The sequence below is a fragment of the Podarcis bocagei genome (genome assembly GCF_964188305.1).
Source record: "Podarcis bocagei genome assembly, chromosome: 7".
Taxonomy (NCBI): Eukaryota; Metazoa; Chordata; class Lepidosauria; order Squamata; family Lacertidae; genus Podarcis; species Podarcis bocagei.
In genome coordinates this window covers 20,842,852-20,870,808 of record NC_138132.1, presented here as the reverse complement: position 1 = coordinate 20,870,808, position 27,957 = coordinate 20,842,852, and the positions used below count along the sequence as shown (strand labels likewise).

Below are 27,957 nucleotides of genomic sequence, written 5' to 3'. Positions count from 1 at the left end.
TGCAACTTTAATACAGTCACTGAGCAATTTGTTTTATTACATTTGTTGTGTGTGCAGAACACATACAGGGATCTCAAAACAATTCTTGTAAGAGACAGGCAAAAAAAAAATCTATATAAAGTAAAAAGGTGTGTGTTTAAATAATAAATGCATTTAGCCTCCATATTCTGCCATCGCAGGGGGAGGAAACATGCATATAAAAAGCAAATGATGGAATCAACTGCAATTCCACATGAGCTCAATTGATCAGCAATAGTCACACTGCACTTCCATAGTCATGTAACAAACACACACAGCTCACTGCTAGTGGATTTTTTTAAAAGGCACAGCCATATTTCTTTACAAGAGAAAATAATGTGAATTTATTTGTGCTATCTACATCTGGGGTGATTTAGGAAAGATCTAGTATCAAGGGGTAAAAAACTGTGGGGTGTTATGCTATGTAATGTGTCCCCAAGTTAAAGTGTGGGGGGGGGTATTGTTAGCTATATTTCATTCCAGCATTCGTCCCTCCAAATGTGCTTGTTTACAGCATTACTAGAAAGCAGCAAGCATTATTTGCATACATTTGCATATATTTGCATAGTGAAGTACATCCAGTGTTTTAACAGTTTTATAAGCATTCGAGACAGTGTGAGGGGCTATCTAACACAATCACTTTATGAATTTCTCCCCCTTAATACAGCTGTTGTGGGGGGTGCCACCACAGGTTGAGTAGACTAGCGGCAAACTGATTAGAGGAATAATTTTACTGTATCAACCCCACCATTTTCATCACCCTATTTGATGGTAGCAAAAGTGTGTGGGGTGTGTGCGTTTTGGTTATTGGGAAAGGTTCAAGGGGTGCCCAACTCACTGGTGCTCCTTCTGCTTCCCTGTGCTGCCGGCTGCCATTTTGAATTTCCCACAATGGCCCTGAAAGATGCCATGTCAGCGCAATGCCATGGGGGGGGGCAGGGAGCTCACGTTGGCATCCCACAGCACGGGAGCCAGAGAAGCACCAGTGACTTTTGTATAAAGGGCTTCCCAATTTGTTCCTCCCCATGAAAGGGGATGCGGTTTTGTGCACCCTCTTTTGTCGTGCCCTCAACCTCCTGCTCCCAATTCAAGCCCAAAGTTCTCTTTTGAGATCTTGTAGGCCAACGTAGAAAAGGCTTCCATTGATACACCTGAATGGTTCTTAGGCCAGGTGTTTGATGGGAAAATCCACCCGGCTGGTTGGAGGCGAGCGATCTGTGCGGCTGGGGTCAGTTTCAACCAACAGTATTGCCCCACACGGCAGGCCCTGAACCCAGAACCTGGCCAAAGAAAGAAACAGCAAGGTGATAGGCCACAAACAGGGTGTGTGATGAGGCCCAATTCCTATCAAAGTTTGCAGGTCAGGGTTATCTGCTTGTCTGAGCTTGGGGGTGGGAGGAATCTTTGGAAAAACAACTTATTCTAAGACCCTTTGGTTCATCTATCTCTATACTGTCTACACTGACCGGCAGCATCTCTCCGGGAGTCTTTTCCCAGCCCTACCCAGGGGATTGAACCTGGGACCAACCTGCTTGCATAGCTCTGTCACTGAGCTATGGCCCGTCCCTAAGCCCCTACTCCCGATCTAGCAGAAAATAAGGTCTGATACCTGCACATTCATGCCAAGCAATGGCGGATGGAGAGGGCCATAATGAGTAATAATAATAATAATAATAATAATAAAGGCCCCCAAAGGGACACGACTTCAGCCCTGAGAAGTGCAGAGACCCACCATTCAAAACAAGCAGCAGAATATACACACAGCAGCTTCATAAACTTATGAGGCGTCTCCCTGTGGTAACTTGGCAAGGCATTTTATTTCTTCATGCATTTTGCTCACACGCCTGGAGCAAGCAGGAAACAATTGTTAGGGAGGGAGAAGCAGCATAAACAAAGAGACGTAGAAAAATATATAGATATATATATATAGGCACTGAAACTTAGGATTCTGCCTTCGAAGTGACAATTCTCCCCTCTTCAGCACTGAGCACCGTGCAGATTTCCAAACACCCTGAGTGCAGATTAAGGCTTTAGCATATGTATGTGATGAAGGACATTGCATAAGAAGCTAGGTGTTACTGGGTCTTGGTTAGAGCAGCTTGTTTTAGCCATGTGAAACATGTATCCATTGCTATGTGAGAAGCATTCCACTCGCGCAATGCAATTGCTCCTTCCTCTACCCTCAGGAAGAGGGTCACCTGACCCTCTGAAGCAGATTTTGAGGGTAAGGCCTGCAGGAGAGAGGAGGAGATCTGCTTCACAAATGGAAATCTGCTGCGCGAGTCAGACAGATACAGCCCATAAATAATTTGAGTTAGCTTGTTCTCAGGATGGTCAGTTCATTTCAAGATCTGCCAAGCAGGGCTGTGAATCTAACTCACAGTTTTATGGGAGCATCTGATGTAACAATGCGCACAAATCCAGATTCCTGGGAATCTCAGCTTTTCAGTTTTAAACCATGTTCACAAGTTTCTAGCCCTTATGGGTGTGATGATAAGACTTGGAATGCTGCAAGTCACGCCTGTTGGCATGCTGAGCATTTAAGTGAGAGGGGAAGGAATCCAGACTCGTGTGCCATGGCTGCTTCTCCAGATTTCTCCCCACAAGTTCGGATACAAGAATTCTATAGCCAGAGGCACCCATAAGCAGTTTTATTTTGTGTCATCAGTTTGGATAATGATTTCACTGACAAAAAAGGGGGAAGCAATCACCAGTGCAATTCATCAAAAAAAGAAATGCATATAGAATGGTTGGGAGCAAAAAAAGCAAGTTACTAGCTATTTCATTTTAATTTTCAGTTATCTATTCAGGACTGCTGTAGTTTCCCAAAAAACATAGAAGCAGATCACGCTGCTTTGGGAAACACATTTTCTGTTAGCAAAATGAGACAGTTGTTCTTTGCACAGCCTGCCTGTCATATCAAAAAACCACAATCTGCTAACACTTTTTCATTGTTTCAAATCACTGGTTTTCAAACAGCCGAGGGTGGTTGTTGGTTTTTTTGGTTTTTTGGATGCTTGTCACTCAGTGAAAAGTGAACATGAAAAAACTCCCCGAATTTCATAACGCAGTTCTCCAGCCAAGCAATGTGTACAAATATATATATATATATACTGGGGTAAAGTGTATGTTATTATGCACTATATTAGGGGAAATTGCTCTGCAAAACTGTGTTTTAGGGGAAATTGCATGCAATTTTATGCATATTAAGAGAAATTCACACTAAAATGCTGATGATTAAAAAAGAAAAAATCACACACGGAAGTGGAAATGTGGAAAACTGAACCTAAGACTGGAAAAAAGTGAGAGGAACCAGAACTGTCAGATTTCCCCATCCTTACTCTTAGCATCTTGCTGGGACTCAAGTCTCCTACCAGCTCCAGCAGCCACTATGATCACTGATCAAAAATCCTGGGAGCTGTAATCTAATCTAACAATTTCTGGGGGTCCCAGTTTCCCCATCCCTACTCCCAAGACATCTTACGATGAAAATCCTACTGAATCAACAATATGATGGGGGGGGGGACACTGCTGGGAGTTCATGCAAACTTTTGTAAATACATCCATCAGAACAGGGGGGGAAATCATATGCCATGAATAGAGATCATAGAAGAAATTTCCCAAAGTAATTACATTAATTATGACGGTGAATTCTGAGCACCATTAAAATATATGCAGCTATTTTCCATAAATGTGCTCCATATGCATGCTTCCTTCTGCATTCCTGTTAAATTCTGCAACTTTTCCAGAATGTTTTGGCAAACTAGCAGCTTAGAAATGGGAGATCGTCTATGAAGCGGGCAGTGGGGGAACAGTTGGCAATGGGGAGGTTTATCAGAAATCATGAAATACATCCATCCATTCTCCAAGCTCTGCAGCATCATTTTGGCATCTGTAACCATGACAGCTAGAACCTTGCATTTTTAAAGTAATTTGAAGTAATAAAAACTAAGATCCATAGGAATCCAAACTGTGCAGAATTCTACTGGCACAGAAAGACAAACTATTTGCAGCTTTTTAGCTGAGTTTGGCCAGGAGTTCCAGAATGCTACGCTAAATGCATGATAGCTTCTGAGCTCTGTAATCACAAAACCTAAATTGAGGGCGTAGGGGAATTAACCAGATAATGAAAATTTGCAATCTCTACTAGCAGTTGTTATGATTTTACATGCCACTGTGTAATAATTTGCAGCAAGCATGGTTTCTTTGGTTGTTTTTAAAAGAAATCCGAAATTCCGAGTTCAGTTGGTTTGCGAAGCACTAGATGAAGCCTGGATTAAGGCAAAAGAGGTGTGGAGTCAGGGAGAGAGGCTGATTGTTATCTTAAATGAAGCCTCACATTTTCTTGCCACCTGCAAGGGCTAGAAATTCAACATTGATTTGAAGGTTAGAGTTCCGTTCAAGTTTCTGGAGCTTGCTTCAGATGCCATTATTTTGTGCAGAGCTCCTATCAACAACTCTTGCATATTCTGGTCTATATAGACTATGTGCAGAGAAATGCTTTTTGTCTCTCTACGTGTGTGGGAAACCTGTGGCTTTCCAGATTCTGTTGAACGCCAACTTCCAGCAGTCCCAACCAGCATGCTCAATGGTTAAGGTTGAAAGAGGGTTGTGATCAAGCAACAGATCCAAGGTCCACAGGTTCCCCAGCCCTGCTTTCTTCCATTCCTAGAGTTACAGGTCTAAAGTTTGGTGACAGGAGTTTCACATACAGACACTGTCCCAGGCAGTCACCTAGACTCTTCCTGCTACAGAAGGACAGCAGTGTAACCTAAGAACAATGTACATCTCTTGAGTGTTATGTACAATTCCTATCTGCAAGGCAGCCAAAGGCATATATACATATATATATATATGTGAGCCTTGGTCTCACCCAAGCATATATATATGTGTGTGTGTGTGTGTGTGTGTGTGTGTGTGTGTGTGTGTGTGCTTGGGTGAGGCCAAGGCTGCAATCCTAAGCATACTTGCCTAGAAGTAAGCCCCACTGATCTCAACAGGACTGCCTTCTGAGTAAACATAGACAGGATCAGGCTGCAGCTTACACTGAGCAGCACAACTCAGTGCACACAGCGTGTGTTGGCCTGCGCAGCCCTTGGAAAGCTGTACAGCTAAACTCTCCTAGGCTTTAAATCAAGAAACTTGTGTCCTTATTTTCAATGAACAGAATAAGCTTCAGTACAGTAGCATGATCTGTTTGGATGCACACGGGGCTGAGCAGAGATCTCCATTCTTTCCTCTTAGACAGAAATTTTAGAACAACAACAGCAAAAGAAACCCATCCATTTTTCACACATCAATTGCATTATCAGGAGGGGGGGTTTACAAAACAACAACAACCTGCTGCCACGACCATCCTGCCAGCAAGAGGTTGCGCCCCATAGCGGATGGCTCTCCATGCTCCTTACATCCCCGAATGAGGTGGGGGGTTGCCAGGGGTCGGAGGAGCGGCAGCCGGAGGGTTATGCAAGTTGGTTTCCTTGTAGACAAACCAAGCGTTCCCTGCCCAGAGGATCAGGTTGAGGAAACCAATGACCTAGGAGCAAGAAAAGGAGAAAAGAGATGGAGGTTTTGGCCTAAGAAGGAACTTTCAGGCAACTAGTGCACCTCCCTGATCCTACCAGCTGCATCCCACAATTTGCATTTCCGACATGAATTCTGGGGAGAAAATAATGCAGTGTTAGACTCCCAGAACAATCATGGAACGGACCTGCTCCAGTCCCTTCCTCCCCATCACTCCCATGAGGACTACAACTAGCTGGGGATCATGGGAGCTGTAGTCCAACAACCTATGGAGGGCTCCATATTAGCTGTCCCTGTTTTAGCTGTTAACCACTCAAGGTGAGAAGAAAACATTTCCCCCAATGAATGTTGTTTTAACCCCAAAGAGCTGCAGGAAGTTGCTATCCAGACTGGGTGTTTGCCTCAGGGCAGGATGCAATTATCTCTTTCCTTTTGGGCCAGTTTTCTTATTTAAAAAAAAATTAAGTCTCCCTTGAGCTTTTTGTCCTGCAGCGGAAGAGGTAAAGGTACTCTTGATAAGAAAAACTGTACGATTTACAGAAACAAGGGGGGAGCACCTAATCTACCCAGATACTTCCGATTGAAACTGCAGCTTCCTGCAGCTGTTTTCTTTTTCTTTTTTACCTTCAGGGGAAAATATTTCTGTGACTGAGCAGACTATGCCGTTTGAGCCAGAGTGTCCAGGAAAAGCATTTTACTGTATTGTATTAAACAAGAACCTCCTCCAACTTCAAAGCTATTGTCACCAAGACCTCAAAACCCTAAAAAAACAGAGTCACGGAAGTTCAGAATATGAAAATTGACCGGTCCCAATGCATCTTGCTCTGAAGAGCTGTGTATGAATCCAAACTGATGCACTGGGATTAATATTTTTTTATTAGAGGATGTTTGATTCCAAATCAATCTACAGGAAGTACGGCAGCATATATCACCCCTGAGGGATTTGGGTGTGCACAGAAGTGTTTTCAGCAGGGGCAACAGGAAGAAGAATATAATAAGTCATGCAAATCCTTCCAGGATGGACGAGTGGTAGGTCAAGGTCAAAACCCAGTTAGTGAATGTTGAATTCGGAGAATAGCCAGCCTACACTCCTGTCTTAGCCAAAAGGTTGAGATGCCAAGGATTGAACCTGCGACCTTCCGCACCTAAAGCAGATGCTCTACCACTGAGCTATGGTCCTTCTACATGCTCTGAATAAATTATGTGAAGCACAATTGCCTTGCTGGTTCCTCAAGACCAGGGACAGCTTATGTGGTGCCCTAAAGATGCTCGTGGGACCACAACGTTCAGTGGTCCCAGCCAGCATGGCCAACAGTCAAGGGTGATGGAAGCCGTAGCCCAGTAACATCAGGAGGCCACCATGTTAGCTATCCCCAAACTAGACCAGTATTGTGTCTCCTGGGACAACTCTCAAAGAAAGAAAACATGAGGATGGTGGCTATTTCTGGTTGCTTGCAGCCCCAGCATCTAGTAATGCATACATACCACAGAGACATTCAAGGAACCCAAGCTTCTGATGTCATTGAATTGGCATCGATTGGTTTGGCTCACGCAAGGTTGAAGTTCAGTTATGCTGTGTCCGGTGGATGTTTTGATGTCTGTGAGGGCCTTAGCCCAGGCTGATGTGCTCACCAACCACAGGAAAGAGACGACTATTGTGATAACAAAGTCCTGCATCAGGAGAAAAGACAAGCACCCTTAGCTGTCTTTTCTTTTCTTTAAAAGTTTTTATTTATACTTTTCAAGTTTATACATTTCATTAGTTTTACAGTCAATTTAAGATTTCAAAGTTTGACTTCCTTCTCCCTCTTTCTGTGGTTCCTTAAATTTATTTTTTTAAAATATCTTCTGCATATCCAAATTCATTTAATATGGATTCATTTAATCATCTACTTTAAATATATACTCTTATGAAACTGCAGGTTATTACAATAATCCTGCTAATATTTTTATCTGTTTGCAATTTATCTGTAAATACTCAATAAACCATTTCCATTCTTTTATATTAAAAGTTTGTTATCTTGATTTCTTAGTTCTTCCGGTAAGTTTCGCCATTTCTACATATTCCATAAGTTTTTGTATCCATTCTTCCTTTACTGGGACACCTGCTTCTTTCCACTTTGGGGCAAGTAGCATTCCTGCTGCTATAGCAGCATACATAAATTTCTATACAATTTAGGTAGTTCTGTCCCTATAATTCCCAAAAGAAAAGCTTCTGGGTTTTGTTTTGTTTTTTACAAAAGTTGTTAGCTGTCTGTTCTGGAGGGAACGGTGGAAGATGCACACAACTGGTCACCAAACCAGGTCGCTGCTAAGGTCTACCCAGGGCTGATCCACACATACACCTTTATTATTGCTCAGTGACACAGCAGCTGAGCATGTGGGTTGCTTGCAGCCCTATGTGGAGATGCCAAGGATGGAATTGGGGGCCTTCTGCATGCAAAGCTGGTGCTCCACCAATGCACTAAGGCCCTTCCCTATTGCTCCCTTTAACTGGAGAGGTCTTAAGACTGCGCCTCGGACCTTGTACATGTTGAGCACCTGCCCTGCCACTGAGGGATAGGCCTTAATGTTTCTGTGCTTAAGAAACCCCGTAAAGAAAAAGGTTGGTAAGCTGGAGTGGGCCCTGTCTTGGTGTTCAGAATGCAACTCAACATGTGAAAGGAATGCCACACTCACCAGAGCTCCTGCAATCCCAGCGGCAAGGAGAATAGAAAGAAAGAATCATTGCATCATAGTTAGAACATCTGGAGTGCACCACACCTGGGTAAGGGTAACCTCTTGAATACATCCAGAGGTCAGGTATGGGCCCCTGATGCTTCACAACCAGGAAAGGCATATTAAATAGTACAAAATGCCTATATGCTGTGTATTAAGGTAAAGGTAAAGGCACCCCTGACCATTAGGTCCAGTTGTGGCAGACTCTGGGGTTGCGGCGCTCATCTCGCTTGACTAAGCTGCTTCTGGCAAACCAGAGCAGCGCATGGAAACGCCGTTTAGCTTCCCGCCGGAGCGGTACCTATTTATCTACTTGCACTTTGACGTGCTTTCAAACTGCTAGGTTGGCAGGAGCAGGGACCGAGCAACGGGAGCTCACCCCGTCGCAGGGATTCGAACCGCCGACCTTCTGATCGGCAAGTCCTAGGCTCTGTGGTTTAACCCGCAGCGCCACCCGCATCCCATATGTTGTGTATTAAAATAGCTTTCATTTAATCAGAAGTTAACTTTTGAGAGATCTCTAGGGTTTTAAAGAGAACTCCTATCTTCCAAAACAATCCACTTCCTAACACTTTTTAAAATAAGGATTTAAAAGTGTTTCGTTTGGTAAAATATCCACGGTTAGTAACCAAGAAGTACACAGAACAATCTCTAAAGCTGTGCAGAACCAGCTATGTTGACTGGGCTGATGGGAGATGGAGTCCAACAACCTTTGAGGGTCGCCGGTTCCACCACCATCTACTACTAACAAAAATGGTCCATAAACAAGTGACAATCTGAATGTAATGATATTAAGAATAGGAATCACCGATTTAATTATTATTATTTTTTGCGGTGGTTGTATTGTTCCAGACAGTGCTTTTTTCTGGAGGGACGCAGGGGTAACCATACCCCTAAACATTTTGTGAATCTTTGTACTTTTGTCCATTTACTGTATTTATTTTCCCCAATTTGAACAATAAAATTGTGATTTTCTTGAGTCAAAATGGGAGTACCCCTAAACAATTTTTTTAAAAGCACTGGTTCCAGATATAGCAGCCCATTTACAGCTCTCTCTTGGAGCGTGGAACACACAAATCAAGTAGACTCAATGCCCAACTGATTGGCAGCACACATATCCTTATTGAGTCCTATAAATTATGGGGAAGCAAGGCGTTGCCAACTTACAATCATGGGGAGTTTACCAGTGCCCCGATACAAGTGCAAGTAGCCCACGTAGAGCACCAAAGCAGCCATGCAGTACAGGAACACGAAGACTGCAAAAGTGACAAAAAATTGAGCGGGAGAGGCGAAGTCTCCCACCAGGTAGTAAGTACTGTTCCAGATGCTGAGACACTGCTTGCTCGAAGGAATGTCAAACGGAGACTGGTGCAACCTTAAGTTCCGGAGAGAGAGAGAGAGAGAGAGAGAGAGAATGCTGAAGCTCAATTTTCCATTCGCAAGATTCCCAACCAAACGGGGGAAATGCAAAATAAATCCCCATGCAACATTTCAGCCTGCGCTTTGTAGCTGACAATTGTTCTTTCCTTCAACTTTGAAAACCATTGTAACTTTTAAAACTCTTTTAAGTTTAAAACCATCTTGCCCAGAAGCTCTCACTCTGAAGAAGATCCCCCTGGCATTTCTCAGAGGAAGGAGGACGTTGAATAGGTAGCAAAGAGCCTTGCTTCACTTGGTGTGTAGGTGGCCAAACTAATATTAAGGTAAACAGGGGTGGGAGGGAGGCACCAATTCAGCACAGGGCTCTGCCATAGGATTGTAGCCTTAGTTGCAAAAAAAAAGAAAGAAAAAGTATAAGAGCATCTGTAGTAGCTAATGTTGGGTTTTTAAAATTAATTTAATAATGTTAAAACACGTAAAGAGGAAAAGGATTACAGCTGTCAAAACAATAGCATACACTTCAAAGAAACAAACCTAAGGCTGCAGGCCAATAAAGTTCTGAACACCTTTTAACACCACATATTAACCAGAGATGTGGGTGCTCAGGAATGATATTATATGGTCTAAAATGTTATATGGTGGTTACTCGACCTCCCTCGTCCTCAGGGCCCACCTTGCTGCTGGATTGGGACCTCTTCTTTCTGACCCAGGGCTCCAAGCAACATCGGACACCAGAATAATCACTGCCATTTGACTTTCCCAAGATGGCCCTCCATGATGCAACCCCAGGGGATTGTGGGAAACTGAAATGGCAGCCAGACCCAGCTGTCGTTGCTGTGCTGCTGTAAGAACCGCTTTGGTCTCCCATCAAGGTCAGCGAAAGGCATTTTGCTGCCCAAGGCAGAGCAGCAAATGGTGCCACCTTCCCTGCCCCATTGCCCAAAGCCAGTCAAGTTATTTTGGCGCCTGAGGCAGAAAACCCCACAAGCCACCTCATTCTGCTCAGCAACAAGGCTGGCATTGCCTCTCACGGTGAAGTAAGCTCTGAAGGTCTCAACGACAGGCCCCAGCTTCGAAAGGCACCTTGCCCACAGCCTCCTCAAACCTGGAACCAGCCATTCCTGTCCACACACACGACATTCCCCAAGTCTAGGGCAGCTCTTTGGAGAGAGACGTGTTTGTTGCGTGGACAATTAGAAGGGCCTCTCTCTTTGTGCCACAAGTGGCAGCGTTCCTCAAAGGGATAGATGCTCTTACCTGAAAGGATACGCAAAGTTGGCTTGAAGAGAAGCGTTTGTGCCATTGTAGCAGTTGAGGATAAGGGAGGTTTTTCCACTGTAACCTCCACAGGTGGCAAATGCAAAGATGGCAAAAATCTGCGAAGAACCAAGACAAAAGCAAATGTACGCGTTAGTGCAGTTTTCGAGCGCATAGGCATGTACATCATGGAGGAGGGAATGCATGCTTTCTGGGGGCCCTTTTACATCATAAAAAGTTCCTATGCTCTGACAGGGTGAGCAGTAATGTGTGATCTTGAATTGTGGACCTTCTGGGAGCCTGTTTGTTCCCCTCCGTTTGGATCCACTGCCTCTCTGTGATGCCACTGGGCTCAAGAAGCTTTGCCACCTTTCTGCCTGATTATCACTGTAATTATAATTGTTGTGACTGTTAATTTATAAGGCACCTAAAGTTGCACATCATCCTAAATCAGCTGGGGCAGATGGGAGTTGGAGTCCAGCAACATCTGCAGGGCCGCAGATTACCCAACGAAGGTAGATAAGACTCTTGGGGCAATACTGTGTACTCCAAGCAGGGGGAGACAATTCTTAATACTCCTCAGATTTATTTTATCTTAAAAACTACAATAGATTCTTCTGGCTGATTAGAAAGAAAGGCACCAGCCCATTCCAGACTCTAATATTCACGCTATCAACTTGAAGGGAGGGATTTTTTTTTTTTTTTAAAGTTTATTTTTTTAAGAATTGAGAAAGATGATTCCCCACTTGCAGTCTGAAATGGTACAACGCATTCTACCGTTTCAAGAATCTTAACACTTTTATTTGACAAATTTATAGCAAATAAAGTGTTCTCAATTGCTGGTTGAAAGATAAAGTCCAGAAAGGACCAATAAAACAACAGCAATGAAACATTGTTAACGGGCCGATGGAAAAGCAGCTGGCGTTAAGACAATATCTTACTCATAAAAGGGCTTCTGAGAAGAAAAAGGTCTTGACAGCTTGTTTAAAAAAGAAAGAAAAGAGGCTAATCTTCTGGGTCTGCAACACCAGATTCACTGATTTGAGAATCTGATGGCTAACAGTGAAAGAGTTTGGGGTCATACCCGTACCCTACATTCAAAGTACAGTGGTACCCCGCAAGACGAACGCCTCGCAAGACGGAAAACCCGCTAGACGAAAGGGTTTTCCGTTTTGGAGGCGCTTCGCAAAATGAATTTCCCTATGGGCTTGCTTAGCAAGACGAAAGCCCATAGGGAAATCTCTGGGACAGGGTTCCCCACTGTCCTCTGACCTCCTCCGAAGGCTGGCGGTGGGGCGGAAAGACCTCCTCCCGCCGCCAGCCTTCGGAAGCCTGCTCCAAAGCCTGGCGGTGGGGCGGAAAGACCTCCTCCCGCCGCCAGCCTTCGGAGCATCCTTCCGAAGGCTGGCGGCGGGAGGAGGTCTTTCCGCCTCACCGCCAGCCTTCGGAAGCCTGCACCAAAGCCTGGCGGTGGGGCGGAAAGACCTCCTCCCGCCGCCAGCCTTCGGAAGCCTGCTCCAAAGCCTGGCGGTGGGGCGGAAAGACCTCCTCCCGCCGCCAGCCTTCGGAAGCCTGCTCCAAAGCCTGGCGGTGGGGCGGAAAGACCTCCTCCCGCCGCCAGCCTTCGGAAGGATGCTCCGAAGCCTGGTGGCGGGAGGAGGGCTCTCTGCCCCACCACCAGCTTTTGGAAGGCTGCTCCGAAGGCTGGCGGCAGGAGGAGGTCTTTCCGCCCCATCGCCAGCCTTCAGAAGGCTGTCCTGAAGACTTGCGATGGGAGGAGGGTTTTCCTTCCCACCGCCAACATTCAGAATGCTGTTCTGAATGTTGGCAGTGGGGAGGAAAAACCCTCCTCCCACCGCAAGCCCCGGGAACAGAGGAGAAGCGCTGCGCCCATTCCCCTCTGTTCCCGTACCTGTCCTGAAGGCTTGCGATGGGGAGAAAAGCCCTTCTCCGCACCGCCAGCCTGGCAAGCGGTTTCCCTAGGAACGCATTAATTGATTTTCAATGCATTCCTATGGGAAACTGTGCTTCGCAAGACGAAAAACTCGCAAGAAGAAAAAACTTGCGGAACGAATTAATTTCGTCTTGCGAGGCACCACTGTACATGGATACCACTTTAACAATCATGGCTTCTCCCAAAGAATCCTGGGAATTGTAGTTTACACCTTACCATTCACAAACAACAGCTCCCAGGCTTTGGGGAGCGAAAGCGATGTACTTGTATGGTATGAGTGTGGCCTGGTGAATTGGTGGTGCTAGACTGAAAAAGGATGGGACCGCCAGGGAATCTCTCTTTGCCTCTACAACCCACCACTTTGAAAGAAAGGTCTAACCTTGCAGAAATCAAGCTTCCTTTCTCATTCAAGAGGCCCTGAGCCTGCCATGACCCTGCTTGTAGAGAGACATATATATTTTTTGTGCCGCACAAGGTTCACATGAACTGTGCCAACTGGGCTGACCCACAGTCTGTGGCCTGCTAGGTGAAGCAAGCAGAGAATATCCTGGAAAGCAATCCTGGGCAGATGTACCACGGAGGTGTGGTAATTAGCCTCCTAGAAATGCCAGCTCATGTTGCATAAACCGCAAATTTTATAGTCCTAGGTTGTTACACAGGATTAGCCTTCCTGTGCTTCAGCATAATCTCAGCATGAACACTGACTTGCTTTGGTGAAGGTAAACTGTCCTCCATCAGTTTATTTAACACACAACTTACAGTAGCCTAAGACGAGCTTTTCCCAACCTTGGGTCTTCTCCACCTGTTGTTGAACTACAATTCCCATCATCCTTACATAGCAGGACCAGTGGTCAGGGATAATGGGAGTTGTAGTCCAACAACAACTGGGGAACCAAGGTTAAGAAAGGCTGGTTTAGACTACCTTATAGCAACACAATCTGCATGGGACTAACTATGAAGTTCCTTTGGGAACTTCCATTGATCCCAGAATGCAGCAGCAAGTATGTAAGCGGGCACCCACTCATATTACACTGATCTTGCAGTAGCTCCTCTGGCTATCAGCTTCTGGGCACAATTTAAAAATGTTAGGAAATACCTTTTAAGCCCTAAGTGGCTTGGGTCCACACCAAATGGACCACCTTCTCCTGCATCAGTCTACCAACTCCCTAAGTGCTAGTGAAGGGATCTTCTCTGTATCCCATATACACTGAAAGCATGGTCATCAGGGCCTTCTCAGTGGTGGCACCCAAACTGTGGAACATGAGGTTCAAGCGACCCCTCCTGAGTTGTCATTCAGGAAAGATCACTTCATTCCATCTGGCTTTTATCTGAAGATGTTTTATCTAAAGATGGTGGCTTGTATTCAACCGAGTTCTAGTCACAGAACAGACCTAATGAAAATAATGTCCCTGTGTTCGTAGTGCCCATTAATTTCAATAGGTCTGCTCTGAGTTATGACTAATACTGGATATAAAGTTGTGTCTTATCTGCAATGCCCATCTCTACTTGACCTGTCCAATGCCACTTTTATTGGACAGTCCCTGGCATGTCGAGGCAAAGACTCCTTCCTGAAACCCTTGAGATTAAGGCTGGGCTATATCTGGTTTTCAACATCCTGATATATCACCAGCTGTTAACTCTGTAGGCTCAGCTCTCTCCTGCCTCCTGCATGGGGCGACAAATCACAATAGCAAGCAAAGGCAAAAAACACGTTTTCCCATGCATCGTGATTTGTATAAATATTCAGTGTCACTTGGGATAGGAAGTGATGGCCCTAGGTTGGCTGATTGCTATCAGCCACATGCTAGTTTGAAAATAAGCTATTTCCAGTTTAACAAATTGGGGGAGGGGTTTTGTTGAAAAAGGCTGAATTCATTGTATAAATCTTTCGCAAAAAAGGAGGGTTTCTGTTTTGAAATCTTAACTGGCAGTCATCAGAATGCACTTAATGCCCTGGGGAAACTGTGGATTCAACAGACCAGGTCCAACGGAACTGCCTTGCAACCATTTCCGGCCTTGGGGTGATATATTGCCCCATATCTCACTTTTTAGGCAGGCAGCAGTGAAAGAGTCAATTCATTTCCCCATGTCTCCATGTACTTCCTCCTCAACACAATAGATTTATTACCCAATGTCAGTAGTATTACTAGAAGCATGGAAATGGCATTTATGAACACCACCAGCAGCCTAGCCTATATCAAAAACAGCAGACACACAAAAATGATAGCCTATGTTTGCAAAGCCCAGATCCAGCAACGCAGGCAGCAAATTAAATTGGCCAGATCTGTGCTGCCTTGCTTATTTCATATTTGGTGCCCCAAATGTTGCTGCTTACATGTTGCCTTTATGTTCAGCATTCCAATAAGCAGGATATTTTTGGTACTCCCATCACATATACCAGTGGCTGCTCAACCTGTGGCCCTCCAGGAATTAGACTCCAACACCCATTAGCCCCAGTCAGCATGACCTATATGGACAAGGATGATGGGACTTGGGTGTCAAGCAACATCTACAAAGTCACAGATTCCCCAGCCCTGATGTACCCATAGTGAATTCAACTCTCCCACTGCTCATCCTTGCAGCCAAAATGGTACAGTCAAACCTTGGTTCCCGAACGCCTCCATTATCGTATGTTTTGGCTCCTGAAAGCTGAAAACCCGGAAGTAAATGCTCTGTTTTTTGAACGTTTTTCGGAACCCAAAAGTCTGACATGGCTTCTGCTTGAGTGAAAGGAGCTCTTGCAACCGACTGGAAGCCACACCTCGATTGTCCAACATTTCGGAAGTCAAACGGTCTTCCAGAACGGATTACGTTCGACAACCAAGGGTTGACTGTACCATTCATACATACACAAGAGAGAAACATCCAACAGGCATGGGAGAAACCCAAGGTTTGTTGACATAAAAATATTTCCAGGCAGGTTGGAAACCTAACAGGGGAAAGGAAACCCCAAAGCAACATCATGAAGACTGAGCATTTTCAGTGGGCACAGAACACAGGCTAATGTTGGACGAGGATGATGACAGAAGACAAGGGGGGATGAGAATGCAATACAGTATCCTGGACAGGAAGACTTCACAATTTACTGTAGGCCTCACCTGTTAAATTTAGTTCTGATCTTGCAAATGTTACCCTATCCCCCATGTGTACATTTATTCCTATTAGTGCTTTTATCTTGGGACTAAGTGGGTTTTTTGCGTACCTCCACACCATCCGATCAGCTTAAGAATTTGTTTAAATCCTCAAGAATTTTAACGGCTGAGCATTGTCATGAGGAGGCCTAGCAAGGCTTCAAGGGCCAGCAGCTCCTCTCTCACACTCAGGAGGAGCCAGTCATTCAGGCCGTGCCATACTTGGCTCTGCGCTCAGCCTCCTTGCCCTCACAATACTGAGGCAAGAAGGGGCAGCTGCCCCCACATAATCATTAAAAAGCAATAGCTGCCATATTTTTCGCTCCATAAGACGCACCTGACCATAAGACGCACCTAGTTTTTAGAGGGGGAATGCAAGGGAAAAAATATTCTTTAAAGGGAGCGCTGAGCAGAGCTCTGCTCAGAGCTCCCTTTCACGAGCCGCGTGGAGCGCATGTGCGGCGCTTGCAGGCTTTTCCTCAAGGAGGGAGAAGGGCAGCCCGTCAGTGACTTTAAAGGGAGCGTGGCTCTTGAGGGCTTTTCTGGGAGGTGGAGAAAGGGACAGAGCCGCACGCTAAGCCATAAGCCAGGACAGCAAGCAGGATTGCTGCGCAGCGATCCCTCTTGCATTCCTGGCTTATGGGATAGCCATGCGCAGCCTCTTCCAGGCAGCGGGATGAAGGCTCCCCAAAGAACCGCGCACACGCTCCACGTGGCTCTTTAAAGGGAGCACTGAACAGAGCCTCCCGCCTGCATTTGCTCCATAAGACACACACACATTTCCCCTTACTTTTTAGGAGGGGAAAGGTGTGTCTTATAGAGCGAAAAATACGGTAGCAGAGGTTCTGCCCCCACAACAAAAGACCTGCCCCCCACTAACAAAAATCCTGGCTACTTCCATGCACTGAAGGGGTCCAGGCCCCACCCCAAGAGATATTGGGGGAGACAAGACCCCTCGGTCCCAAAGAGCCCACGTCCCTGTTACCAAATGGTACTCCCACCAATGGTGTGACTCTGGTGCCTGAAACCCTTCATTCAGAACTCAAAGCTGATTCAGTCCCTACACCTGATATAATTGGGACTGTTTCCGTTCCTCTTTTTGGTATGCTCGAAATTCTACGTGGAATCCCAAGAATGTCAGCTTTCATTTGCGAGAGAGAAGCCTTGAGGAATCTGTCTGCTCTGTTAACCGTTCTCCAATGACACCTGGAAGGAACTCTTGCAACCGTCTTATTCACTGTGTCTCCGAAGCTGTGTACACACGATATATTTAAAGCATACGCCCCACAAAAATTATGCAAAGTGCAGTTTACCTCTCGTGGAGCTACAATTCCCAGCACGCTTAACAAGCTAGAGTTCCCAGCATTCTTTGGCAATGTGTTTTGAACGCATGGTGTGTACATACCCTTGCAATTCTTACTGTATGGTCAAAGACGCCATGAAACAAATTAAAACACCAAGATCATACAGTTTCCAACACAAAGCATTAAACGGTACATTTCCTATCCTGCAGGAAATTGTTCTTAACGGAGAATATCCAGTTTCCGGTTCCTCTCTCGCGGCCACCTCCTGTTCTAACAAAATAGTTACCTCATCATGAAGCTTAAGCCTCAAAATGGCTACTTGTGGAGAAACAGGAGTCTCAGTCAGAATGGGGGGCAGGGGCAGGAAGCACTTCAGATTCCTATAGTCAAGAATCCCCCTTTTAAAACACCAACATAATTTTTTTTGCCTACACCTTTATAGCTATGGGAAACATGATGAATTTCTCAGAGGTCTACATTATTTTTGATCAGCCTTCATCAACCTGGTGCTCTCCAGATGTTTAGGACTATGGGCACCCCCAGACTGTCAGTTTTTTGCGGGAAAGATTCTAGCATTTACCAGAACTTTAGGCTTCCAAAGTGGATTAACGTGCTGGTGCCTTGTGCAACAAATCAACAACAACAACAACAACAACAACCACCTGTACTTTTTCCAGTTTAGAAAGTAAGGGTGGAATGCACTGAGAAGTGTGGGATAAATGATTAATAGAGAGGCATGTTAGAGCGTGGTGCTGATAATGCCAAGGTTGCAGGTTCAATCCCCGTACAGGACAGCTGCAAATTCAGGTTGGACTATGTCAGGGGTCAGCAAACCTTTTGAGCAGGGAGCCGGTCCACTGTCCCTCAGACCTTGTAGGGGGACGACTATATTTTTTTTTGGGGGGGGGGACGAATTCCTCTTCATGTAAAAACACCAGGGAGGCCCCACAAATAACCCAGAGATGCATTTTAAATAAAAGGACACATTCTACTCATGTAAAAACACGCTGATTCCCGGATCGTCCGCGGGCCGGATTTAGAAGGCAATTGGGCCAGATCCGGCCCCCGGGCCTTAGTTTGCCTACCCATGCTCTATGTAAACAACCTGCAAACAAAATACGAGGAATTCTCACTGCCTGGCAAACAAATCGGAGCAAATACTCAGTCAATACCAGACGTTTTGTAACCGCCATGTAAGCTCTGTGCAAGCAAGATTCGGAAGAACGCTCAATAAGTAAGTTGCAAGGAAGAGCCCTGCCTCCCTCCATCAGCCACAGGCAACACGGCTGTGCTAGCTGAGGCTGATGGGAATTGCATGTCAAATTATCCCAAGGGCACCACGTTGGCGAAGGCTGTTTTAGATGCTTTTGGCAATAGGGAGCTCCCTTGGCTCCAGCTTTTCCAGAAAAGTTGAGCACGAAATGCTACTGTGCTGCAGAAATGAGACTTTTAATTCCCCAGCAGTGTAATTCCTTGGGGAGGGAGAACGTGCAGGTATCCATGCTACCTTCTGTCCTGAAGTTCAGACCACACAAACAGCAAATGAAAGTTGGGAGATGAGATGCCCTGATTCTCTTTACTTTCCTGGGTGTGGCATCTTCAGAACCATCAAGAGGAGAGTCTCAGGAGACGTGTTAAGAGTCCATTTTCCAGCTGTTAAAATTGCTTGCGAAGTTACACCACCAAACGTACAAAGTACACGTCAGGCTTTTTAAAAAAAGACAAGCTGCTTAGACGCAACCATTCCGTTTCTTTCAACACACACAAAAGCTAAAACAAAACAGCAAAACAATAACACACACACCCTTCCCAGACACATTTAAAAGGCTGTAGAATATTAATCAGAATATTACTCAGCCAAAGGCCTGGTCGAAGAGGAATGTTTTATACAATTAATTCTATGGAATTCAAATTGTAATACCACATGAGAAATAAGAGAAAGAATAAAAATACAATTAAAAAGTCATTCAGCATCTAGGCACAGCCCTTTACAATTGTTATAATAGGCAGGAACATTATTAAGCTGTTCAACCAAGGCCTGCAGCAATTTTCAAACGGTCACTGTGGGGCCAGAGGAGCTTGGGAACTCGTAATTTAAACTGAGGGAGTGTTGGCCCTTCCATGCATGCCAATGCTTCAACCAGAAACACCCCGATAGTCCTCTAACCTAGTAACAGTCCTATTCCTTTCTATTTATGCTGTCCTCTTCTTAATAAAGTTCTTGCCGGTTTTACCAGGTGTTGACCTCGAACGCCTCCATCTGCACATCTGGAAGAATTAATTTGTTTGTATGTTACATTTCCAGGCACTTAAAACATCTTGCACGCTCTAATGTTCCAGCATACCCCATAAGTCTTTGAAAAGGAAAGACGAGGATTTTGGAATAAACCTGCCGCCGGAATTGCTCCAGCAACCAGAGAGGGAAAACAGGCTGTGAGGGGGTGACTTTCATCAAAAAGGAAGGAGGGAAAACCCATTAATTCAACATTTCGTTCTGCCTACCTAAGCATGTATCGAAGAATTTGTACTATTAAAACAAACATGTTGCAGCTTGAAAAATGTCGTTGCCTCCCCCTTTCTGATCGCTACTAGCTCTCTTGATCTCTCAGGGTACTTGGTATATTTTTGCACCAGAGCTGGCGCAAGACAATTTGCTGTCTGTGGCAAAGGCTAAGACGGCATGCTCCCTTCATTTCATGAACAGAAACAGACTGGGCTGGCAGCTGAATCTTAGTTCAGCACTTGCAAGGAGACAGGCTAGATTAGGAGGTCTAGGGCAGGCCATGTGGAACGCACAAATGCATGCCCTCCAACATTCCTCAGATGAAAATAGGGTCATTTCTTACTCCCCTCCCAACCCTCCTTGACCTCCTCCTGGCCCGCTCTCCAGCAACTGCTACGAACTGCCCAAGGAAGGAGGGCAGCGGCGGCAGCAGCCATGGAGAGGCCACAGGATGCTCCCTCGCGGCCACCGTCACTCAGGACAAACGCCGCCTCACCCTCCTCCCTCACCTCGGCAGTGGCAGCACTGGCAGGGGAAATAGGGACATTCCAGAATAAATCAGAACCTGGGATGGCTTTCGTAATTCCAGGACTGTTCCTGGAAAATCAGGACTTTTGGAGGGTATGCAGCCGTCTCAAAAACCTGCCAGTGCTCTCCACATCTGTTGCCTGAGGCAACTGCCTCACTCTACCTAACGCTAGGGGTGGCCCTGCCTTCTGGACTGGGAGGGCATCCTTGCCTACTCCAGACAGGCTGTCACAGCTGATAGGCCATTGGGCCACATTGGTGCCAGAAATAAATGTCCAGACTTCATCAATCGGCTGCACAATGCATACCCGTAAAGAGTTTCAAACACCCTCTGGCTTCTCCCCGTCCCCTGCCTCGCAACCCTCTGTTAAGGGCTCACAAGAGGAGTAAGGTGTCCGCAGTCAAACCAAATTAAAAGCAACTGGATTGCAGCATATAATGCACTTCACTTCCCAGCATCTGACTTCAGCTCCAATTATCCACAAGATGGGTGGGCGGGCTTTAGGCTCACGGGAGCTATGTTGTTTTTGTCCTAGATCCCTCAGGTCTGCCAGCTGGAGTCAGGTGCAAAATACTACCAAGGGTGGGTGGAGGAAGAAGCAAAATGGTGGCTCAGGGCAAAGCCAACTGCCTGCTTGCATATGCAAGCTTGAATATGCAAGGACAAATCTATATCCAGTTTGCAACTAGGGATGGATGAATCTGTCAATTTCAGGTTCTCCCAGTTTCTTTTTTTCCCCAGTCTTCAACTCTTCGCATTTCCAGCTTGTGCTTTTTTAGAAAAAAAAAGTCATGAAAATGCAGCAGCATTTTTAGTGTAAATTTCTCCTAATATACACGCATTTTTATGAAATTATGCTTAACATGTGCATTTTCGCAAAGGAATTTCCACTAATGTGATGCGTTTTTGCATGTTAAATTTGCTAATATATGCATTTCCATGTACACTTTATCCCAGTTTATACATTTTTGAACACATTATTTGGCTAGAGAACTGCCAACGCTTGGAAAATTTCAGTTCTCGTACTGTTTCATAAAGGTGTGATTTAGGTATGTTTGCCTTTAAATGCAAACTGAATCAAATTTATCTGCCATCCCTATCTATAAAAAGATCAGAGTTTCTAACAGGCCGCTAACTGGTAAGAGGGAAAATCTTCCGTGTTGCTGTCCTTAAACAACTGGGAGTCAGCAATCTAGACTAAACTATTGCAAAATCACTCAGCTCTATGAGTTAGATCCAGATCTGCCTCCCCCACCACCTCACTATGCAAACACTCTTGTGCGTTTCCATAGGACATGAAAAATTCAACCTCATTGCACAAGAGACTGAAACTGAAAGCACTTTCTAGCAAAGGTATACTATACTTCATACTCTCATTATAGCCCTATTTGAAACTCAAACTTTCTTCCCTTTTTAATATTTTTCCCCGGGTCATATATTTTTTTCCAAAGTATTTTTTAAATCAATTTTAATGAATTGATACATAAACATACATTTGAGAGTTAAGCTTACACTGTTGCAGAGCACATCAATAATGTACACTCATATTAGGAACCATGACTCAATATATTAGAAATGGTTGGAATGAAGTTATATGGTTTTAGCAGAAATGTAATAAAGAATTAAGTAAAAGTTGATTGAGAATGGGCAAAAATGGAAAAATTGAAGGATAGACTGTTAAGATAAATTATAGAAAATAAATTGAGAAAGAAGGAAAGAATTTACTGAAATAGTTAACTGAACTAGAATACAAAAAGGGAGGTGTGAGGAGGTCGAGGAAACAAGTAAATGAAAAGTAAAGATATGGAATATTGGATGTGTTTTTAAATATTTTTGTTTTTAAACATTTTTGCTTTTTTGTTTCGATGTACTGGTTTTTTCTTTTTTCCCCTTTCTTACTCTGGTTTTCATTTTCTTTTGATGTATTGTATTGTAACTTTTTACTGTCTTCCTTTTTTTCCTTTTTCTGTAATTGTTAAACTTTTAATAAATATCATTTAAAAAAACCAAAACAATATATTAGAAATGAATGGGGTATAGAATGGATGCTGCATCCAAGTAAAATTTAAAGAGATAATGTGATTTATTTATTTTTTTTAAGTGGATTTACTAGATCAAATAATAAGTGAAGGTAGGAGAATATTTATGAATTTTGTAAGCTTAACTACACGTCTTACAATACAATCCTATACATATTTACTTAGAAGAATATCCCATTGAGTTCACTTGAGTTCACTCCCAGGCTGAGCATATCACTGCAGCCCTAATGCCTTAAGGTTTGTATTTTCGTGTGTTTGCCGCACTTTGCAGGCAACACTCAACCCAAACCATGGCTGAGAATGAATGAGCGAGCCAAGAGAAAAATCACAACCACTCTTCTCCTCCTCCAATCCTGTTGGCTGCTGCAGCTGCGCTTACTCAGAGCTAAGCCATGGTTTGGCATAGTGTTACATCCAAACCCTGGCTTGTGACTTGTCTGTCCCAGACAAACCATGAGCAGTAACCCAAGAACGAACCTTGGCTACAGATCATACAGTCATACCTCATGTTGTGTCCGCTTCAGGTTGCGTGTGTCAATCTTGCGTCCCACGGCAACCAGGAAGTACCGGAACGGGTTACTTCCGGGTTTCACCACTCGTGCAGAAGCGCTAAATCGCGCCACGCGCAGGCACAGAACTTCAGCTTACATCAGTTCCGTGTTACGAACAGGCCTCCGGAATGAATCCCGTCCGTAACACGAGGTTCCACTGTACTTTGTTTGGAGTGAGACAAACCATGAGTCACGACGCTCAGATGGACTGGGGAAGGAGCAAAGTGGCTGTCATTTTTCCTCTCGACCTGTCCACTCACTCATTCATGCTTAAGCCATGGTTTGGCTTAAGACCACATGTAAACAAGGCATGCATGTTTAAGCACCTACTAATTTAAACCTCAGATATAAAAATGCCCGCTGTTGCCAGGCTTAAGCAACTGCCCGCAGTAGCTAGAGACTCATAACCTTTCTCTCCTCCTTTGTACTGCAACCCCAAAGTGACCACAATCTATCTAACAACTTTGGGAATCCCTGGAAATGCCTATACAGTGGTACATCGGGTTAAGAACTTAATTTGTTCCAGAGGTCTGTTCTTAACTTGAAACTGTTCTTAACCTAAAACACCACTTTAGCTAATGGGGCTTCCTGCTGCCACCGCGCCACCGCTGTACGATTTCCGTTCTCATCTTGAAGCAAAGTTCTTAACCCAAGGTAATATTTCTGGGTTAGCGAAGTCTGTAACCTGAAGTGCCTGTAACCTGAAGCGTATGTAACCTGAGGGACCACTGTAATCAATGCCATGAAAAATCAGTACTATTTTTCTAGAAAAAGAGGTGCCGGAGCTCACCATGAACGCCTCCCTTGTTGTCTTTTAATGGCAATGGCGCCCACCTGAGAGGTGCCAGAACTGAGTTCCTGTGAGTTCCTGCTGAAAAAACTCCTATGAAAAACTATTTAACCCCCTCCTCCCCATTAGTGTCCAAAGTTATTCCAACTCCCGCATCTCCAAATAAAAAGCAAAGGATAGAGCCATTGTGCAAATTCCAGATGTAGGGTTTGCCAAGGACCTACAAGATGGCTAAGAGGTCTGGGGGCTGCTTTGTGATTTGGGGGTTTCTCTCTCTCTCTTAATTTACTTTAATGGATATTTATGCACACTTTCATGTGCCCAACCAGGAGTGCTTTTCATATTTTGAAAATAAATTCTCAAAATAGCCAGCGGCACCATTTATGCAAGCCTGCACCACTCAAAATGCAAGGAGGAGAAATTGAACGATTGCATACTGCCTTGGGTCTAAAAACAAAATAAAACCTCAACCGTGAAAAACCATGGTGTGTCAGGAAGACGAGTTGCAGACCAGCCTTGTTACTGACACGATTGTTTCCTATGCACAAATGAGAATTGGTTTTCACATGGAGAAGCATTCAAGCATGCCCTCCACACCTACATTCTGCAAGTCTGTACCTGTCAGAATACAGGTGAAATAACTGTGGTGGAGTGCTTCTCGTGATCCAAGAACCCTATGTAGATACAGTATCGTGTGCACTTTCCTTAATGTGTAGATGCTTTCTCTCCCAGTCTTGGTGAGAGGGAGGTACAGTGGTAACCTTGGTTCTCAAACGGCTTGGCTCCCGAACAAGTCAGCTCCCAAACACTGCAAATCCAGAAGTGGGTGTTCCAGTTTGCGAACGTTTTTTGGAAGCCGAACGTCCAACACGACTTCCGATTGAGTGCAGTAAGCTCCTGCAGCCAACTGGAAGCCACGCCTTGGTTTTCGAACTGTTTTGGGAGTCAAACAGAATCCCAGAACAGATTAAATTCAACAACCAAGGTAACACTGTATTCCAGAAACCCTTGTGGAGTTTGCCCCCCATCCCCGCTCATAAGGGGAAGCAGTGCTTGACGCTCCTGTTGTTCTTTTTTAAAAAAATAATATTTTTTATTAATTTTAACATATAAATTATAATACATACCACAAAGCTTCACCCCTTATACGATCTTTTTTTTTTTTTGGACTTCCATCAGCACCTCTGATGATCCACCGTTTTAACCACTTCTTATGCATTTCTTAAATTCATATTGCCTTTAATTATCTTAACTAACCATCCTCCCCTTTATCCATTTTTGCAATAGTTCCTATAATTCACCACAAAACTTCTTGCAAACCTACAAACGTAGTCTGATCATCACAATTACTTTTCAAATAGTCTGTTAATTTACACCAGTCTTCTGTGAATTTCTGGTCCCGCAGATTTCGAATCCTTCCTGTTAATTTATCTAGATCTGCATAGCTCCAGCTATTCTAGGTGCATTTCGCAACATGGAATTTCATTAGTGCGAACCGTTTCTGAGCTCTGGGCGCAGTACTGCGCCTAAATTTTCATATTAAAATTGCAGAGTGGAAGGAAGAGAGGACCTTTTTCTGCCTCCCCACTTCCAGCTACTCAGTGAAGACTGGAGAAGAGACCCTCTTAAGAATATTAGAAGGGTGGGCAGGGGAAGGACTAGACCATGTGAAAAATTATTTTAGGTGCAGTTCATTCATTTTCAGCTTTGTATTCTTCGTTATTTAAAAAGCGCACCTAGACGTTCCGTTGTCGCGCCCATAACCTAGGTTTAAGGTGCCATTTAGCTCCTAGCTTTCATATCTTAGTTTCTAACACTGCTTACAGAGTTCCACATGCTGCAGCTCCCCAGCGTGGGGAGCCTCAGGCGCCAAAACATCTCAGGCCACAACCTGTTCCTTCCTACTTATAGGAACATAGAAAACTGCCTTTTAACTGGTAGTTCAGGGTGGTCTCCTCTGATTGACAGCGGCTCTCCAGGATTCCCAACAATGATATGCTAAGGTCCTGCATGGAATTCCCTTGAAGTGACTTGACAGAGACCGGCCTCAAGTACAGTCATTGGGTTCCCTTTTGCCCCCAGAGTAAAAACTCCTTTGAGCAAGAATAATCCTCAGCCTGCATTATGCCAGTTTCTACTCCACGGTCCACTGACCTAAAGAGACTGGATCTCCTCCACACCATGAAGTTCACCCGCTGCAATCCCGCTAAAAGTTTATTACCTTGCAGGGCATAAAACTACAGGTCACTTTTGGCACACGTGCTGCTCCTTCCAACGTGACGCACGGAAGGACAAGTCCAGGTTTTGCACAAGCGGCTGGGAGCCGGAAGGCGACATATCCATTAACCTGCCTGCGTGATCTCTCGTTCCCAACTCCCTCCAGCCCTCCCATGACCAGATCCCCACTCTGAAGCACATGGTTTGTTTGGAAATAGAACACAACAGACGTCCCCGCCCTGCACCAACTATGCAAGGATGTGTGTGTGTGTGTGTGTGTGTGTGTGTGTTTAGAAGCGGCCCAGAATAGATCCCTGGAGCGGGGTGGGCTGGAAATACACGAGTCCCCTGCAAATCTAAGCGAGCTTCGAAAAGTACAGGCCGGAGGCCACGCCTGTGTTTATGAAGGGAGGAAGGCAGGAAGAAATTCCAGCGGGAGAGCCAAACAGGGCTCGCAGCCAATACCTGTCCGGGGGGGGGGGTTAGGGGTGGGTAGGGTAGATCCTGCCAGGAAACGCGGTGATCAACCCCCCCCCCCAAAAAAAAAACCCGTTACCCCTCTGTGGCCACTGGCCCAGCCCCGCTCTCCGATCCCCTGCCGTCGAGGACTCACCCACTCGAGGACTTTGATGAAGCCCAGCGGCTCCTTCACGGGTCCCAAGTTGATCTGCAGCCCGGACATTTTCTGTGCGGGAAAAGAGAGGCGGCGGAGAGGTGGCTCAGTCTCTCTCTCTCTCTCCCTCTCTCTCTCTCTCCCACCGAGAGGGGAGGAGCGGAGCAAGAAGGGGCGTTCACAGCCCGCTAGCCTCCTACCTGACTCACTCGCTCCAGGCTGGGCTCGGCCCGACGCTGCGCGTGCCCCGCCCCGAGACCGCCCCGCGGCCAGAGCGCAGCAGTCCCGGCCGCCCCAGGGGAGGGGCGCGGCTGCCCCAGCCCGCCTCCTCGCGGCGAGCCCCGCGCGCGCGCCCGCCCCAGGTTGCCATCTTAATCTCTGCTGGAGAGCTGCTTTTGCGCTCGACGTGGAGCGCAGCCGCCGGACGGGAGAAGCTGTTCTATGGCCGGCTTGACTTCCTGGTGCTGCGGCGGCGGTTCTCTATGGCTGGCTCGCCTTCCGCGCTTCCTTCCTCGTATTGGTTTTGGTTTAGTTTTGTTTTTTTTTTTGCAACCGCGCGGTAGAAATCCAACAGGTACTGCTGCTTGCCCAAAGTTGGAAAGACGACAAGGTCCCTGCCAGAATGAACTGGCAGACTAAATGAAAGGTTTGTGCAGAGATGACAAGAATGACTGGGGAAATCAGAAACTAGGAGGATCAAAACTTCAGCAAAGAATGGGAGAAATTTATACAGTATTATATTTGACAGAGCACTGTAAACACTTGAATCCTTTGGCAGGTCTTAAATAACTCTTGTTATGGTACATAGACTTTGGATATAATGGAGGACTGAAAAATTAGGAGGACTTATAGTATGCAGTTGAAAAGGTTAACTGAAGAACCCACGAAGGGCAGGAGGGAAGTCTGAAGATTCGAAAGAATCTTGTGTAATTTTTATTTTTTTTGATTTTGAGTGTGAACGAATTTGTAAAATCAAATAAAAATCATTCTCCAAAAAAAGGAGAAAGAAATCCAACAGGTGCAGCAAGCTTTGCTACCTGTGGGATTTCTGCCTTTCTGAAAGCACAGCCCTGCCCAAAGATGGAAGAGGCAATTCCTTGATGGTCTACAATTCAGGACCAGGGGTAGGGGATAGCTGCGAACCTCCGCATGTTGCTGGACTCAAACTTTCATCAGCCCCAGCCATTGTGGCCAATGGTCAGGCATGATGGGGGCTGTATTCCAATGGCGTCCATCACTGCCACAGGAACATAGGAAGGTGCCTTGGCTCCAGTCAGGCTATTTATCCACCAAGCCCAGCATCCTGACTTCAAGATTTCCTCTGAAGTCTTTCCTATGAATTCCTTCCTTCTGGAGATCCCCGAGATCGAACTTGGCATCTTCTGTATGGAAATCACGTGCCCCTTGTCACTGAGCAATTGATATAGGAT

General features: G+C 45.3%; 1 protein-coding gene across 1 annotated transcript; it reads right to left on the bottom strand.

The window, feature by feature from the left end:
- Positions 1–6: 6 nt before the first annotated feature.
- On the bottom strand, positions 7–26,738 carry LOC308591341 (synaptophysin-like protein 1). The gene is made up of 5 exons (XM_081202090.1): positions 26,528–26,738; positions 10,897–11,015; positions 9,427–9,634; positions 7,027–7,212; positions 7–5,554 (listed from the first exon to the last, which is right to left on the bottom strand). The coding sequence occupies exons 1-5, from the start codon at positions 26,594–26,596 to the stop codon at positions 5,423–5,425; spliced, it is 714 nt and encodes a 237-aa protein (XP_081058216.1). The 5' UTR covers positions 26,597–26,738; the 3' UTR covers positions 7–5,422.
- Between the last annotated feature and the right edge of the window lie 1,219 nt (positions 26,739–27,957).

What these genes read in the sequence shown, in the direction of transcription:
- LOC308591341 (XM_081202090.1), bottom strand. Translation starts at nt 26,596, where the DNA reads ATGTCCGGGCTGCAGATCAACTTGGGACCCGTGAAGGAGCCGCTGGGC. An exon ending in AACTTTGCGTATCCTTTCAG is followed by an intron (nt 9,635 to 10,896) that starts GTAAGAGCATCT and finishes CCGGAACTTAAG; the next exon opens with GTTGCACCAGTCTCCGTTTG. An exon ending in CTGGTAAACTCCCCATGATT is followed by an intron (nt 7,213 to 9,426) that starts GTAAGTTGGCAA and finishes CTCCTGATGCAG; the next exon opens with GACTTTGTTATCACAATAGT.